This window comes from Ambystoma mexicanum, chromosome 2p, assembly GCF_040938575.1.
Source record: "Ambystoma mexicanum isolate Mex_15411 chromosome 2p, UKY_AmexF1_1, whole genome shotgun sequence".
Classification (NCBI taxonomy): domain Eukaryota; kingdom Metazoa; phylum Chordata; class Amphibia; order Caudata; family Ambystomatidae; genus Ambystoma; species Ambystoma mexicanum.
The window spans coordinates 314,234,135-314,251,635 of record NC_090923.1 but is presented as its reverse complement, the minus strand read 5'-3'; the positions used below and the strand labels follow the sequence as shown (position 1 = coordinate 314,251,635).

General features: G+C 49.6%; 1 protein-coding gene across 4 annotated transcripts in view; it reads left to right on the top strand.

Annotated features, from left to right (window-relative positions):
* CHDH (choline dehydrogenase) overlaps positions 1 to 17,501 on the top strand; it is a 1,156,730-nt gene that overhangs the window by 854,355 nt on the left and 284,874 nt on the right. For 2 of the 4 annotated variants that reach the window (XM_069643629.1, XM_069643626.1), the window contains 2 exons: positions 12,687 to 12,789; positions 12,900 to 13,996. In XM_069643629.1, the coding sequence (XP_069499730.1) occupies positions 12,687 to 12,789; positions 12,900 to 13,318 (522 nt within the window). In that variant the 3' untranslated portion in view covers positions 13,319 to 13,996. Of the gene's footprint in view, positions 1 to 12,686; positions 12,790 to 12,899; positions 13,997 to 17,501 lie in introns of those variants that run through there. The other 2 variants (XM_069643628.1, XM_069643627.1) reach the window with 1 other exon arrangement.

Sequence of the window (17,501 nt, the reverse complement as noted above, 5' to 3'; positions counted from 1 at the left end):
CGACGTCATCCGATGTGATAAGTAGGATGCACGACGCCCATAGCCTCAGTTCCGTTTTTTCCGCGAACGTGTTGCTTCGTGTTTCTCGGTTTAAACGCCTCGACTCTTTGGAGTTCTGTTCTTCTCGGTTCTTCGAACCTGTTCGTTTGTGAAAATCCTTCTGAAGATGTCTACTTCGTCTTCGACCCCGCGTCCGGGTTTCAAGAAGTGCGGGGAGTGTGGGTCCAAGATGTCGGTGACGGACTCGCACGACGCCTGCCTCTGGTGCCTCGGGGAGGCCCACGACACGGATGACTATCGACTGCCAGTCGCTCACGTCCAAAGCCTTACGCGAACGTAAGAAGAAGTTGTCGGTAGGTCGGGTGTCCAAGCCCCGGAAGTCGAAGTCTGCGGGGCTTTCGACGGATGATTCGAGGGGTGACTCTCCGTGTCATCGTCGGAAGTCTCGTCGGTCTCCTTCTAGGAGTCGGTCTCGCCACTCCTCAGCCTCTTCGAGGCATTCTCGGAAGCGCCGACACCGGTCGTCTTCCAGGTCCTCTTCGGAGGGCTCTGCCCGGCACGTCGCTTACCCCTCCAGCCGTGCGACGCCGGAGGAATGGGATTCCTTCGGGAAGAAGATGCTGGCGATTCTTGAGTCGCAGGGTACTCAGCCGTCCGCGCCCCCGAGTGGGGTCGGTCATGTGAGGTCGAGAGAGACCGCTCGCAAGAGTGGTCGGCACGAGTCACGGGAGAGGTCCCGTTCGGACAAGGGGACTCGTTCTCGGCGTACCCGTTCCAGGTCCCGGTCCTCGACGCGTTCGAGACCGTGTGCACCTGTGAGGTCTTCGAAGAAGGCTTCGACGTTTGTGGCGTCGAGGGCGTCGACAGGCTTTCTCGAGGCTCTGGCTCCGAGGAAGTCGTCGATGCCGTCGACGCTCAGGTCGTCGAGGGACACGCTCGGGGCTCTGGCCTCGAGGGCTGTGTCGACGCCGCCGATTCTGGAGGTGCTGCATCTGACGTCGACGCCGATTTCGTCGACGCCGATCCTCTCGGCACCGATGCCGGTTCTCTCGACGCTGGCGCCGATTCGCTCGACGCCATCGACGCCTTTCGTGGCGGAGGTACCCCAGGGCACGGGTGGACCCCCTAGGAAGGCTCTGGTTAAGAGCAAGCACTGTCGAGTGCCTTCTTTTCGCCACCTGACTATATTTCAGAGGCGGATGAGGATTCTGATGGCCTGGTTCCTAGTCAGGTTCCGGATGAAATTGTCTCGGGCCATAGTCAGTTTGACGAGTTGAGACAGTCACTGCATGATGCCAGTGGACTGGACACCTCTCCGGAGGTGGAGTTTTGTAGGCCTGAGCCTGGCTCTCATACTGATTCCTCGTACCGGCGCCTTATGGCTAGGGTTTCTGAGTACTTGGGATGGTCTGCTCCCCCAGGGGAGTTTGTGCAGGATGATCTGACAGACATCCTTGATGTTGGTCCCCCAACTGACCCGGTTCTGCCGTTCCATATGGCTTTACAGAGAAGGGTGGCGGCGGCTTGGACTGCTCCGGAGAGTCTCCCGCGGTGGGCAGATCCTTGTCGCGAAAATACCGTCCAGCCAGTGGCGACCCCTGCTACTTGACCAGGCACCCCACTCCGGAGAGTTTGGTGGTGCAGGCGGCCACGGCCCCGGCGAAGCAGGCGTCGTACCCTACCATCCCTCCTGATAGGGACGACAAATGTTTTGATGGCTGGGCGAAGAAAGTGTTTTCTTCTGGTGGTATGGCGCTTCAGGCGGCCAACTCCATTTGTGCCTTGTCACGTTTCACGCACACTCCGTGGAACTGTGTTGCGTTAGCGGCTGAACATGTTCCCGAAGGGGACGAACGGGATGGTTTCCTTGCTATGGTCCAGGATGGTAAGGATGCCATGTGTGAGTCCGTTCAGTCGGGTTTGGACTTAGCTGAATGCGTCAGTAGGTCCATGGCGGCGAGCACCGTGATACGCAGGTTTGCGTGGTTGCGGAAGTCGGGGTTTGCTCCTGATGTGCAGTCCCGGCTCCTCAACATGCCCTTTGACGGTGAACACCTTTTTGGCAGCAAGGCTGACGAGAGCCTTGAGAGGTTGCAGACCTCAAAAGCTGCAGCGACGTCGTTGGGCGCTGTAGTTCGCCAACCTCCGCCTTTTCGTCCTAGGGGACAGCAGTGGAGGGGTGGTTCCTTTCACTATTACTCATCCTTCAGTAAAGCGAGAGGAGCTGGCAGTCAAAGAGGCCAACGCAGGGGTACCAGAGGTGGACGACAGGGTACCCGTGGTGCCAAGGCCGCTCGGGCAGTTGCCTCTTTGCCCTCAGGTAACGCCGCAGCCGCTCCCACTCTGTCGTGAGGCCATATCCCATGGTTCGCCGGTTGGGGGAAGGCTGGTGCAGCATCTTGTAGAGTGGCAAGCCATTACTTCAGATGTGTGGGTTCTGGAGATCATAACCCACGGCTACTGTCTTCCTTTTCGGCACAGGCCTCGCGACAATCCACCGGGGAACCTCTCTTTGCAGAGTCCGGATCCGCTCCTTGCGCAGGAAATTCAAGCCCTGCTGGAGAAAGGCGCCATAGAACTGGTGCCTGTAGCGGAGAGGAACAAGGGATGGTATTCCCCTTATTTTTTTATTTTGAAGAAAGACGGGGGATTGAGACCCATCATGGACTTGCGCGGTTTGAACAAACTCCTCAGGAAGGACAAGTTCAAGATGGTTACTCTCTCTCAAGTCCTCCAGGCCCTTCAGCTTCAGGACTGGTTGGTGTCACTCGACCTCAAGGATGCTTACTTCCATGTGCCGATCCATCCCAAGCACAAGAAGTACCTGAGGTTCGCGGTTGGCGACTCGCACTTTCAGTTTCGGGTCTTGCCGTTCGGATTGACCTCCGCCCCGAGGGTTTTCACCAAGCTCATGGTGGTGGTGGCAGCGCATCTCAGGCAAGGGGGGATTCACGTCTACCCCTACCTGGACGATTGGTTGATCAGGGGGAGATCTCCCGAGCAAGTCCTGGATCATCTATCGGTCACCTGTCGCTCCCTTCACAGGCTGGGCTTCTCTCTCAATTTAAAGAAGTCCCATTTGACGCCAACGCAGCGGCTCCAGTACATCGGAGCAGTGCTCGACACTTCCCTGGGGCAGTGTTTTCCTCCCCAGGTGAGGGCTCTTCACATTCAGCAGATGGTGCACAAGTTTCAGCATGCCCAGACGCTCCCAGCGTTCGAGTTCTTGAGGTTGCTCGGCCTCATGGCATCCTGCATTCTTCTGGTGCCGGAGGCTCACCTGCGGATGAGATCTTTGCAGTGGGCACTCAAGACGCAATGGTTGCAGTCCTCCGTCAGGATGTCGGACTCGATTCAGGTGCCGTCCTCGGTCGCCCGGGACCTTCTGTGGTGGGCCGTCGAAGGCAACTTGATGAAGGGGGCTCCATTTTGGCTTCCCTGGCTGGAGGTGACGATCGTGACGGATGCATCCCTCACGGGATGGGGAGCTCATGCCAACGGGCTGACAGTCAGCGGTCGTTGGTCTCCGTCGGAGTCCAGACTCCATATCAATCTGTTGGAGCTGAGGGCCGTCAGGCTAGCCCTGAAGGTTTTTCTGCCGTCTGTGCGAGGGAAGAATGTCCTGATCCTGACGGACAACACAGTGGCCATGCACTACCTCAACAAAAAGGGGGGGGCAGGGTCATTTCCTCTGTGCAGGGAGGCGATGCAGCTCGAGTTCTGGGCCATCCAGCAGGAAGTTTCTATCTCGGCAGTTCATCTGGCCGGAGCCGAAAACGTGACGGCGGATGCTCTGAGCAGGCAGAGCGCGATCTCTCACGAGTGGGAGTTGGCTCAGGAGATTCTCCTGGAGATCTTCACCCTTTGGGGGACCCCTCAAGTGGATCTCTTCGCCTCCAGTGTCAACCGGAAGTGCGAAAGGTTTTGCTCGCGGGAATTTCCTCCAAAAGGAGCCTTAGAAGACGCGTTCGTGGTGGAGTGGTCATTCCCGCTGCTGTACGCGTTTCCTCCAGTCCCCGTCATCCCGCAAGTGCTGCGGAGGTTACGGAAGTTCGGTTCCCGGATGATCCTCATTGCCCCGGCGTGGGCTCGGAGGACGTGGTACCCGGACCTTCTCGACTTATCCATCTGCCCTCCACGTCGTCTTCCCTACCGAGACGATCTGCTCTCACGGGAGGGGGGTCAGGTTCTCCATCCAGAGGTCAGATCCCTCAACCTTCACGCTTGGCTTCTGAAAGGTTGAGGTATAAGGATTGGGACCTCCCTGAGGACGTGATGGAGGTGTTGCTTTCGGCCCGAAGGCCAGCAACAAAGTCTCTGGACCGTTGCCGTTGGCGTAAGTTCTGCGACTGGTGCAGAGTTCAGAATGTGGATCCTTTTGCATGTGACATCCCCATGGTTCTGTCCTTTTTACTTTCTTTGGCCCACAGGGGCTTGCAAGTGGGTACCGTTAAGGGTTACCTGGCGGCGCTGTCCATCTTTAAGCGCACGTCTGAAGAGTGTTCTTACTTTAAAATCCCTTTGATTTCACAGTTCCTGAAAGGGCTCACTAATGTGTTCCCTCCGTCACCTTTCCTGGTGCCCGGTTGGGATTTGAACCTTGTTCTTAAGTTTTCTTATGGGTGCTCCGTTTGAGCCTTTACATTCTTGCCCTTTGAGGCTGTTAACTCTGAAAACTGTGTTTTTAGTTGCGGTTACTTCCGCTCGCAGAGTGAGTGAGTTACAGGCACTTTCAGTTAAGCCTCCCTTCACTGTCTTTCACAAGGACAGGGTTGTCCTTAGAGTTCGTCCTTCTTTTCTTCCGAAGGTAGTGACGGAATTTCATTTGGCCCAGAAGGTTGTTCTTCCGGCATTCTATCCTCCTCCGCATCCTGGTAAGGAAGAGGAGAGGCTCCATAGGCTTGATCCTAGGAGAGCTTTAAGCTTTTATGTTTCACGCATGTCCCGGGTCAGAGTGGATGATCAACTCTTTATTGGTTACGCTGGAAAGCGTTTGGGGCAAGCTGTGACGAAACAGACTTTGTCTCGCTGGATTATTTTGGCCATCTCGGAGTGCTACCGCTTGGCGGGTAAGGACCCACCGGCTGGCTTGCGGGCCCATTCTACCAGGGGTATGGCTGCGTCTACTGCCCTGCAGAGGGGTGTTCCTATTCGCAACATCTGTGATGCAGCCACCTGGGCTTCCGTACATACATTTGTACGTCACTATTCCCTCGATTCCATCCGAGCACAGGATCTGGCCTTTGGCAAGGCGGTCCTTTGCTCTGCTATTTGATTGGCTATTCTACATTTTGATTCTAAATTCTTTCCCTCCTCCTTGCTTTGGTACTGCTTTGGGAGTCTGTCATAGATATGGAATACGTCGGAGGACCCAATCCCCTCGAAGAACAAGTTACTTTCTTACCTGGTAACGTTCTTTCGATGGGATGGTCCGACGACGTATTCCATATCGCTCCCGCCCTGCCTTCCCCGCTGCAGAATTTCTTTTGCGATTGCAGCTTACGTTCCGCAAGGCTTTGTGTCTGACTGGCAGTTGACTTATGTCACACGTTCTGGGGGAAAAAACTACAACTGAGGCTATGGGCGTCGTGCGTCCTACTTATCACATCGGATGACGTCGGACGTCGGAGGAGGTCCTCGACGACGGCGCATCGACGTCATCGACGCAGGACGCAGACGCCGAAAAAAGTTTCCGAAGCAGCACAGCTGTGTTGATTACATGTCATAGATATGGAATACGTCGTCGGACCATCCCATCGAAAGAACGTTACCAGGTAAGAAAGTAACTTGTTCTATTGTGTGCTTTACTGTGTGGACCGATTGTGGACCCCTGAGCCCACTCGCACTCTCTTGACAATAGCCTACTGCGTTCCACTTATACCCTAATTGGGTTTTGGACACCCTCTGAGTTACCATATTCATTATAACTAGAGTGGCCTCCTAAAATCTGTCCACCAGGCCATAGTCTAGAAATTAATCTCAACACAAAGCAATGTAATATCTGCTAAATCGTTAATTTCACACATCACGCAACGTTATGCTATCCTCCCATGTATTATCACCCCCATTCCCATCTCTTAATGGACAACACTCCTTCCCCAGGAAACCCTGTACCTGGCCTATCAACCACTATTCTACCTTTTTGTAATGCTTTGTTGACACAAAGCAAAACTTCAAGAGGAGCAGCTGAGCTGCTCTGCGATTTGAGATTTCACAGGACAAAGCGTGACTGCTGAACTGAGAAGGCATCTGACAGATGTGTGCTGCACAAGGAAATATGGGACAGTTGGCAACGCTGGTAAGTACTGGTTCTCTCCTCAAGCTCGAAGAAGTCCCAGCCCTCAATACGGCCAAACCTATGATGCGCACGTACTGAGGCTTTTTAGTACTAGCCCATATAAAGCACTGCTCATAAGATATCATTAATACCCATAGTGAAGCTTCCTCATTGGCTAAGAAGCAAGCATTATATAATGCTAACTCTCTTTCCTCTCTTACCTGTGATATCGGTTATTTCTACTTACTTGTGCTTATGCTCCTCACCACAAAAAATATCAGTAATTTCTACTTACATGTGCTTATACCCCTCACCACAAAAAAATACTCCACAGAAGACTGGAGCCTAATATGTCAAATGTTAAAACAGGGGTGTCTTCTATAGAAGAAAGTACATTGTTGTCTATGCTACTTCTGGAGCTTAATAGAACAAATGTAGCACAGTCTATGGACAGCCCATGTTACGGGAAAAAAGAGTTTTACCTTATTCTATAGAATTAAGCACTTTTAATCAAATTCATTTTCAACAGTTCATGTGAATGTGGAAAGAAATGTTAGAATACAATAAAGGTGATCCTCACAGAGGACTTGTGTCTAGTTAATTTGCAACTCCATTACACACAGGCACATTTTAAAGCAATTAACAACACAGACAAAACAGGATTAATGTCACACTAAAGACTTCAAAGCAATGAAAGGCATAACAAACAGTACATATGGTGGGCAAGAATATAAAAACTGTTAATCTAAAGTTAGCAGGGGAAACAGAGTTCCTCATTACAGGTTTGGCTGTATTTCTTTTGTAAATCTGCCTAAATACCACCAAACGGAATTGGCATTACCGTCACTTGATCCTATTTAGTTACCATGGGATTACAAGTGGTCGTAGTTCCCCATTTCTGGAGTCCATGGGGACTTCTGGCAGAATTGCAGCATGGTAAAGGATTTCCCTCCAGCAGCAGGCTGGGGGTGGGGCTGCCGCTTTTCCTCTGGAAATCGACATATTTTCCTTGTGATAAATCCGCCAAGAATTATAATTTGGCGGTGTGGGAAAAGTGGCGGTAACAGAATTACTGCCACTTTTTTCCTACACTGCCAAACTTGTAGTGAGGACCAAAATCGCAAGACATCAACACAGTATATGTGTTGCCACAGATTTTTATAAGTGTTCAATACTTGAGAAACCACTCATCTGTCATTTTGGCGATATATGGAAGCTTAAGGTGGGACACAGTGGTGGCATTTGAACTGATTTGCGGTACACATCCTCATCCCTAAAAAGCACGTAAACGGGTGCTATTTATAGTTATAGTTGTAAAACAGAGTTCTGCCTCTGTGAAATCCTAACAGAAGGGTTGTTTTTGTATACTGCCAGCAAAAGTCATAGCCGGGCTTCAAGGGCCCCAGGACATTCTCACATGCCTGTTTCTTTCAAGTGGTATAATTCATTACTGGGCTGGCACAGACACAAGAGTGAAATTGGGAGTGCTAATGGCCCCCTATCTGTGAAGTCTCAGCTCACTGGGAAGAGGTCATTAGCATCCCTAAGCCCCCATCCTGTGAATACTCTACAGTGAATACCTCCACTATATAAACCTGTTTTTTTTTTTTAACTGTGTGTTAATAATGCACTGCATGCTTGCAAACGTTATTCACAAGGTGCTTGTGTGAAAGTGACGTTTGTGTTTTTAAAATCCAAGTGCAGTACACAGAGATGCGTTGTTATGTCTTAAGGTAAGACGTTTTCAAACCTAAGCGTGGTGTAATTGTTTTACTGACTCCTCGATTTCAGGAATAAGGTGTGTTTGAAATGAATGTTGAAAACGAGGAAAGGGGGAGTTTAAAAAAAAAATGGAGACGAGCATGGGTACAACTTTAGACAGAGAGTGCCACCAGCAGGGGGTGGGATTAGCTGGGAGGATCACATGGGAGGAGGTTCAGGTCAGGAAGAATGGGAGAACACTCTGAATAATTTCCCTTGTGATCATAATGTTTTGATGGCTTATTGTGGAGTTGAAAATTCTGAGATTGCAACAACTAAGAACATTATGGACTTCAAGTCCCATAATGCTCTTAGTACTGAGACAAAGAAGACGGATGTAAAGTTACTAGACCATAGTGAGCGGTCCAGTTGTAACTACCCACACCTGTGCGGGACCTTTAATCATTTAAAGGCCCTTCAGGTGCAGGTAAATGAGACACCGTGGGAGCAGGAGCTATGTGAGCAGCATGAGCAGAAGAAGAAAGTAGAAGCTGCGACCGCACTTTTCTAGAAGCAGAACCCAATGCAGAGCAAGCGGCGTAAGTCAGTATCCCAGACAAATGCATAGGATGTGCAGCAGGAAGCAGTGTGGAGACCGGCTACTCCAGATGAGAGAGAGAGGCTCTCCAGGTCCGGCATCTCGCTTTGGTGTACCATTGTCACCAAAGCGCCTGTGGAGCAGCGGGTGCTCCAGTGATAGCCAGCGTGAGCAGAGGATGGTGAGCCGAAGCTGTCAAACATTGGCGGGGGCCCGACGTGCAAGGAAGCAAAAGCAGCAGCAGCGAGTCCACTGGAGCCGCCACGACAAACCAGTGAGTTGGACTATGAGAGTTAAGCCCTGGGCGCTCCAAATTAGACAGCCGAGTGCAAATATAAATTTTGAATAGCAAACTATTAAATTGAAGAGAGCAGGAGAATGTGCTCTTCCAAGAGGGAAATGTCAAATGAGAGAACACTAAAACCAGTGTTGCCAAAGCCAAAAGGACATAATAAAGGAGCAAAAGAGATATCACTTGAAACTGCAGGACAAAGGCCCTCTTTGTATAAATGATCAAGGGGGAGAGGAGTATAAACTGCATTGCCCAAGGCAAACTGATACATACGAGAAGTATTGTCCTTTTGGACTGTATACCTGTAAAATAAGTTGTGAGCCAAGTGTGATATTGAATGACGAAGCAGTTAGACTTGTGTTGAAAGCGAAGAGATTGAATCAAGCATCAGTTGTTGACTTTTCTTTCCACATTGAGGATTTAAATGTGGAGAGACTAGAACAAACCTCACCACAAAGTACACATAGTAGTGGTAGGAGGTTTACCCTGGCAGGTGAGTAACACCAGGAAAGAGACAATTAGAGGTTAGTCCTGGCAGACGAGTTGACCAGGAAGATGATGATTTAAAGTACTGTAAAGTGGTTGAAGGTTGTGGTGGAGAAGAAGTTACAATTCCACATTTCACCAATGTGGTTTTGATGAACTGCTATGTAAACCATCCTGACACAATGACGTTGCACATGAAGAAGAAATGTGAAATAAGTAATTTGCTTTCAAAGTGGTGAATATTTATTTTGACAATTGGTTTGACATTGGAAGAGAAACATTTTTGGTTTATTAAGCAAAGATTGTGGAAGTTGTGATGATTGTTTTCAAGATAAGAAACTTTTGTTGCAACTGAATTTGTAAACTTAGCCAAAACAAAGGACATTTTGGAACTGTGCATTTTACTTGGCTAATAAAACTGAACTTTGGGTTTGAAACATCCTGTATTAATCCAGGAGAAGGGGATTCAGCCCGGATCACAAGGATTCTTGTTTATTGTGTTTGAGTTATTGTGTAAAGCTCACATTGTCAGACAATTCCTGTTTGTTTTGTTGTATGTGTAAGCCGCGGCCCAAATCGGGCCCTTAAAGATAGGGGGTTATCGAACAATTTTATCAATAAATATCAAAGAAAAGACCAAACACAAGACAGAGATTTAAAGCTTTTTTTTTAATGTGTATGGCTAAACTTGAATTTACCTGACTGTACCACGTTCCCCACCATGGGGGGGACACATGGAACCTTGAGGCTGAGGGACAGTGGTAATGCCTACCCTGCCAATAGACGGAGAACATGGACTCAACTTGCCTGAAGAGGGAAGACCATTAGAAGGTGACAGTTGAAAGCAGGAGAACCAGGAGAAAGGCAGAAAAACCAAATTAAAGTGTAAAAAGACAGAAAGAAAGGAAAGAGCTGTGCTCCCTGGGGGGGGGGTCACAGCCTTGAGCATCTCCCCCCACCACCCGAGGCCTTCTGAAGGGGTAGAGCAAGGCTGCATCTGCCAGCTGCAGCCCGGCATGGAAGTAAGCCCCAGGCAGTGCGGTCTGGATGAAGAGTAACGCCCGGGGCCACGTGTTTGGGGTAGTCCCTGAGCGACAGCCAGAAGATAGAAAAGTCCTGGTCTGCGTGTGCGTTGCAGCCCGGGTGAAGATGGCGCCACAGTCTTCAGATGGCTCGTGATTGCCTGCCAAGGTCTTCTGCAGTATCCGCTCCCCCTGCGGCCAGATGGGGAGAGCGGAGAGTGCAGGACTCACCTGGAGCCCCTCAGCGCGAAGAGCATCGGCTGGGTGCAGACTCTGCCCAGATGGATATGACCTGGGCATAGTTCAACCAGGACTTTTTCCCTGCATTCACCACCGCAGAGGAAAGGACATTAATTGAAGGGTTCCCAAAGCCCTGAAAGCAACGCCCCTGCCAGGGCTTCGGAGGCGCCCATCAATTTCAAAACCACCACCAGAGACGAACATTTTTATGAAGGGCTGTCAAAGCCACAACACGGCATCACCACATTGGGAAAATATGAAGCCTGGATTAACAGGCGGCCAAACCACTGCCACGGAGGAAACCCTAACCCCTGCCCTGCCAGGGAGGTGGAAAGGGCTCCCAAAGCCCTACTAAGGCAGAAGAAATACCACCATGGAGGAAATCTGGGCTCCTAAAGCCCTATGAAGACACAGGGCTCCCAAAGCCCAGACAAATACCCTGTGACAGCCACTGCGGCAGAGCAGCGGTTGTAATGTTGTGGTTGGGGCATCACAGCAAGCAGGCCACAGCTGGGAAAAGGAACCGTTTTTTTAATAAGTTAATTTAATGACTTTCATAGACTGATATGTAGGGACTGTATTACTAGGGGCAAGCAACAGCTGACCAGCTCATTTAACTGATGGTAATCGAATTGGTATTTGAGGGAAGTGGGAGGTTGGGATGTTCAGGGAGAAATTCTCAGACGGAGAGTTGGAGAAACATGCTAAAAGTTAACATGCAGAGCGGTTTATGCAAAGGGTATCCTTTAGCCATATTATGGCATTATTAAACACGGAATGGGAACATGGAGTGGAGCATTAATGTGTTTGAAAGTATGTTTATTGAATCTTTTTTATATAAAAGCCTTTCAGGGAACCAAAAGTCCTCCCCAGTGTACTGTGCCTTATTAAGATCAGAAACAGAGTTGTGTTGCCCATCTCCTGTATTAAAAACTATTTTATTTGCAGGTTGGTTGCCCAGCACCTCGCCAGAGCTGCTGGTCTGGGATGGTGGAGTATCCCAGAAATAATGTATGTTAGTGTAAGGGACAGATATTTCTGGACATTAGGTCATTTTTCGTTAGCCTTAGTTTGTTAGGTAGGGAAATACTTATTAGGCTAGGGAAATGGATGTTCATCTCACCTTTTATTATTTAATAAAATGGCTTCGTGTGAGAAATCTACTTGCCCGTCTCGCATTTCTGACCCCTCACCGTATGCACTCAGAAGTGCTTAAACAGCATAAATTCCATGAGGTGCATGCCGGTACGGGTTCATTGTTTTATTATTTATATTGCGTGCCAGAGTGGGTATCAGGGCGCATAGCATAAGACAACTTCCAGCTTAGTTACACAGTGACCTAGTACAGTACAGTATAATACAGTGCATGTGATTTACACACAGTATTGCTGGTGTTCTTTACCACCGATACTCCATGCCAACCACCTCCTGTATCTTTTGCCCCCTCATGCCATCCTCTCCCTGAAACATTACGCAGCACCTCTTCTTTGCTCCACAACGCGAAGCTGTCTCGCCGAGCGTCTCCATTTTCTTTCAGTACTTTGAGTCACGTCCTTGGTTGCCCCTCCTTTGTTTTGCTGCTCTCAACCCACGCAGTAAATACCTGAGTCACACTCCAAATCCCATTTTAGTACCTTGGGCTGCCACGCTGGTCCTAGGGTAGCCCTTGTAAGGTGGCCTAATTGCCAGTTCACTTGTAACTGGAGACTCCCCGTTTGGGGCTTATTGCTTAAGTAATGGCTGCAGAATAACTAACGCATGGGAGTCTAAAATACTTCCACAGCTAATAAAGTGAAAATATAGTCCAGATATATATTATTTCTTATGTCTGAGGTGGGGGGAGACCATTTTATAGTTTTAATCTGAGTCCATGCCCCATTGCAGAGAAGTCTAAAGATACGAAATGAGCAGGAAACCACCGTTTCTAGTTTGCAGATGATTCTGTTTCGGCCACTATGAAACCCGCTTAAAGCATGCACAATATGGAGTCACTTTGTAAATAAGCTGTTATGGATTCGGCAGAAAGGAACCCTGTCCATGTGACGATGTTTTGTGTATTGCCTTTGGCAGGTCCACATCGGAACCATGCGGGGAACAAGTGTTGGCTGGCTGAAATTGAAGAGTGCTGATCCCAAAGATCATCCAGTTATTGAACCTAATTACCTTTCAACAGGTAAATATATTTGATATTAAAATAATACAAATCTTTGTGTTTTCAAACTACATTCAATACATTACCAACGAATCACTAATTATTTTAAACAAATCATCTTCTGCTCCTAGACAATGACGTTTGGGAGTTCCGTCAGTGTGTAAAGCTAACCAGGGAGATATTTGCCCAGAAAGCATTTGAGCGATTCCGAGGTCCGGAAATTCGCCCAGGCCCCAGTGTTCAGTCGGATGACGAAATTGATGCTTTCATCAGACAAAAAGCAGACAGCGCCTATCATCCTTCCTGCACCTGCAAAATGGGCCAGGCCTCAGATGCCACTGCCGTGGTGGATCATGAGACCAAAGTGATAGGGGTCGAGAACCTGCGGGTCGTAGATGCATCCATCATGCCCAGCGTGGTCAGCGGCAATCTGAATGCGCCGACCATCATGATAGCAGAGAAAGCAGCTGACATCATCAAAGGCCTTCCTTCACTCCACGAGAAAGATGTTCCGGTGTACAAGCCCAAATCCCTGGACACTCAGCGATAAACCGTAATGCTTCCAATGCTGGAGCTACCCTGTGTCCTTCCGGAAAGAATGGCAAACACTACACGCATCCACTACATACATCATGTTATTGCTTTCTCCATTCATTCGGATAATGTGTCCATTTTGTTGACTTATTCCATTTTAAGCATTTTAACGTAGAACCAATCTATTCAATTGATGTATTGGCTGTTTCATTTAAGCAGCATGATGAACTCTGCAGAAAGGCATGTTTTTAATTGACACTTAAGAAGAGATCAAGCTTTTTCCATCCTCTGTCAACGTAAAAGGATGCACACATTTTATTCAAGATTATTCTACAGCAAGACAGCTGTTGCATTTTAGGATAAACCAATGACCAGTCTTAAAGAAATATGGTAATACAATAGTATTAAAATTAAATGCATATGACTCTGCCTAACTGGGATGCTGATGTGAAATATTTTACCCTCCAGTTTGTAGAACAGACTCTCTCTCTCTCCATCTGAGGGATATATGGACTATTGGAACTTGACTCTTCCAAAAAAGCTTAGATTCTGCCCAGCAAAGTCAGAGCATCGGCAAAAAGATGCCACTTGTGGTGAAGAAAGTACACATGATTGTACAAATCATTTTTACACAACAAAACAAATATGCCTTTTCATCCGCTATCAAATATACTTTTCCAAATGTGTTTTTAAATGGAGTGATTGGTTGATCGAATCGTGTTATGTGCTTATGTTGATAGATGCCGCATTGGATATATAGTTACATTTTATTTTTAGAGTCCAAATACATCAAGCGCCACATGTGGTACTCACAGTGGGGAGCACTGCTTCAAAAAGTGGGGTTCTCTTTAAGCTCAGCTTTTCCATTGACTACTCTTCTCTTGACCTTTTGTGACCAATTGTTGACCCATTATTTCATCTAAAATAGCCCCAAAAGATTTCATGCCATGTTAGTGCACTTTTAAAATCACATGTAATCCAAGTTTAGATACCTTTTATTGGGACAACTGAGACTATTACGCTGAGATGGTACAGTGCATTACCTTTGAAAGTCCCCTACACTTCTTCATCACACGCTCCTTACCGAACAGATGAAATGAGTAATATAAAACACATCTGGACATTTCTTCCTCATAAAAAAAGAAAAAACAAGGAGAGAAAATCTTTAATTTAAGCTTCATTTCGTGAAGGGAGAGTATGCATGGAATAAAGACCTGGGACGGCCACCTGCAGAGGCACACATCTCGCACCGAGACACACACACAGCGGTGCTCATTCTAAACGATTCTCTGTGCTGCAAATAACATTTGAAACTAGCAACGGCAAAGCCAATACATCGGGCTTTTGTATAGATCTGAGTGTCTGATGGTGGATGGACAGAAGGTTGGATGGATGAGATGGTCTGCATTACGAATGCATGTGCCAAAGCGAGTTGGTGTGGGGGCTCACATGCCACAGGTGTAGAGGATGGGCATTCAGCTGTGGCGTGCGGTTTTTAAGAAAGTTCAGTTGGGTGACACATGAAAAGGTTCAATAGATACCAGGTCAGTGGCAGTACCCAGGAGTGTTTTAAAAAATGCGTATGATGCATGTGCCTGGCAATAGAAATGAAATTAAATGATGTTTTATTTATATCGCGCTCATACACAAGTTTTTCAGATCACAACAAGGCAAAGGGAGGGGAACGGGGGAGAACAAAATAAATGGTGATCTTACTAGGCCCAGTGACATTAAGAACGCGCAAGTGCATGGGAAAGGGAAAGGGGGAAAAGGGTGAAAGTGCATGGAAGGGGGAGAAGTGGAAAGTGCGGAACAGAGAAGAGAACAGAATAAATATTAATAAATAAATAGATAAAGGCGATAAACGGGGGAAATGCAGCCTGCAAGTGGCAAGTGCTAGGTAAGTCAGATAGGGTATTTCTCCAGCATGGGGTCTGGCATGGATTCACATGCTCATGAATATTCCCCGTCGTCAGGCTGGGAATCCTCGGTAAAGAAAAAATCAGTATCAGTTTCATTTCTGATCTGTCTTTCGTAGTAGTAACCAATCACTGATCTCTGCGTCATACTGACCACAGCCAATGACTGCCCTCTACCTAAGCCCCACCTCTGGCAGCCATCTTCAGATTTTTACCGCACGTTCAAGTGTTGGGATCCTCGTGCTATTGCTCTCGAGCATTAGTGCTATTTTTCACATTTTTTCTCAAAAAATGTTATCTTTTTCGGTCAAAGAGCCTCAAGCTCCACCGTTTCTTCATCCAATCAACGGGGACCCGTGTCGGATTCGTCTACGCCCCTCAAGGGTGAAGATTTCGTCGAGCCACGCTTTTGGAGGACTCCAGAAGTTTCTCAGGCCCATCTCGGACATGGCCCAGGAGAAGGGAAGCTCGACGCCCGGAAAGCTGTTCAGGGTCTGCCCTGGATGCCAGCTTCAGAATGTCTTTAAGGAGGACGAACACTCCCTTTGTCTTTACTACCTACATGAGGACAAGACGCACGTGGAGAAGGACTGTGCGTTTTGCGGCAATATGTCGGAGCGGTCCATGAAGGACCGCCATCAACGTCTCGCCAACTGGCTGGAAGGAAAGAGCCCGTCAGGCGAGAAGAAGAAGAAGAAGTCCGAGCGGTCTTCTAAGACCTTTGAGGGCGCCCCGGCGACAGGGGTCCAACAGAAGGCCAAGCACCGCGAGTCCGCTGGCACCGGGAGCGCCGAACGGTCGGGCTCTACGGACGCCAGGGAGGGCGCATCCTCCCCGGCGCCATCAACCACGAGCCAACGCTCTGGCTCGGGTAAGAGGAAGGCCGAGCACCCGGCGAAGCTCCTGGAGAGACCCCGGTCGAGCTCGAAGGCCCCATCGGAGGGGGAGCGAGGCGGTGACCCTCCCCCCAAGGAGAAGGCGGTGAGTGCACCTAAGGTGGTGAAAGCCTTAATCCATCCGGCCAAGGCCTCTATCGAGACAGTCGCGGCGGCCCTGGCTCAGCCTGTGGAGGCTACACCAGTGGTGGTGATCTCGGGGCCCAGAGTCTCCCTGCCACCGCGAAGGGAGTCCTCTTTCATGCCCATCGACAGGACCCCCGTGAAACCTCCGACGGAGAAGAAAAAGGGGGGGCAGCAGGTCGTCGTGGATTCGGCCTCAACCTCTGAGGAAGAGCTGATCGAAGTCTTAAGCCACGGCGTTGGCGTGGAAGAAGACCAGCCCATCGGGAGGGACCCCGACGTAGGAGACGACGAGAACGTCGAGGGTGCCGATGCGGCTCCTGACCGCCCGTCGGACTCCCCTCAACCAGTGCCTCACGACAACTCGGCAGCCATTTTGCTGGCTATACAGTCCTTATGCTCGGAGATAAGGACGAGACTGCCGTTACCACCAACGGAGGAACCGCTCCCGACGGGGGACCCGGAGCCAGGCCCTTCTGGGAGCCCTCCCCCTAAGAGAAGAAGGATTCATCCTCCACCTCCTTTTCAGCCATCGCGCCCTGTTCAGCCCTCCTCCCCGTCCATGACACGTGGGGATGATACGGGGACTGACACGGCCGCGACGGGTACAGGCGACAAGGTTTATGACGAGGATCTCCCGTCGTCAGCTCCCACCCGGGCTTCCCCGCCCGACGAGATTGGATCGTTTCACTCCATGATCACCAGGGCATCCGAGCTTTTCCAGCTCTGCCCGGAAGAGAAGAAGAAGGAAGGTTTCCTTTATCAACGGCGCAAGGCCAAGAGGAAGACGGTCCTCGCTGTACCTCTACTGGACGATATTTGGGATGAGGGCCTCGCCCTCCTCAAGAACCCATCCACGAGGCCGGCTAGAAGGGATCGGTACGAGAAGAAGTACCGGGTCCCGGACGCGGCCCCCTTGTGCCTTCGGTCGTCTCTGCGGCGGCCAGGAAGAAAGCGGGGGGGCGCGGCCTCTACGTCTACCTCCCCGCCGGACGGCGAGGGAAAGAAATTAGACACCATGGGACGCAGAGTCATCTCGTCGGCAGCGACGACGATTAAGGCGGCCAACGCCTTGGCTATCGTAGCCCGCTACGACAGGGAGTTGTGGTACAAACTGGCCCCCCTGCTGGACTTCCTACCAGACGACAAGAGGGCGGAAGCCCTAGAGATCTTGCAGGAAGGAGAGGTGGCGTCGGACCACGACATTACGATTGCGACGGACATCGCTGACACTGGATTTCGCCAGTTGGGCAACGGCGTG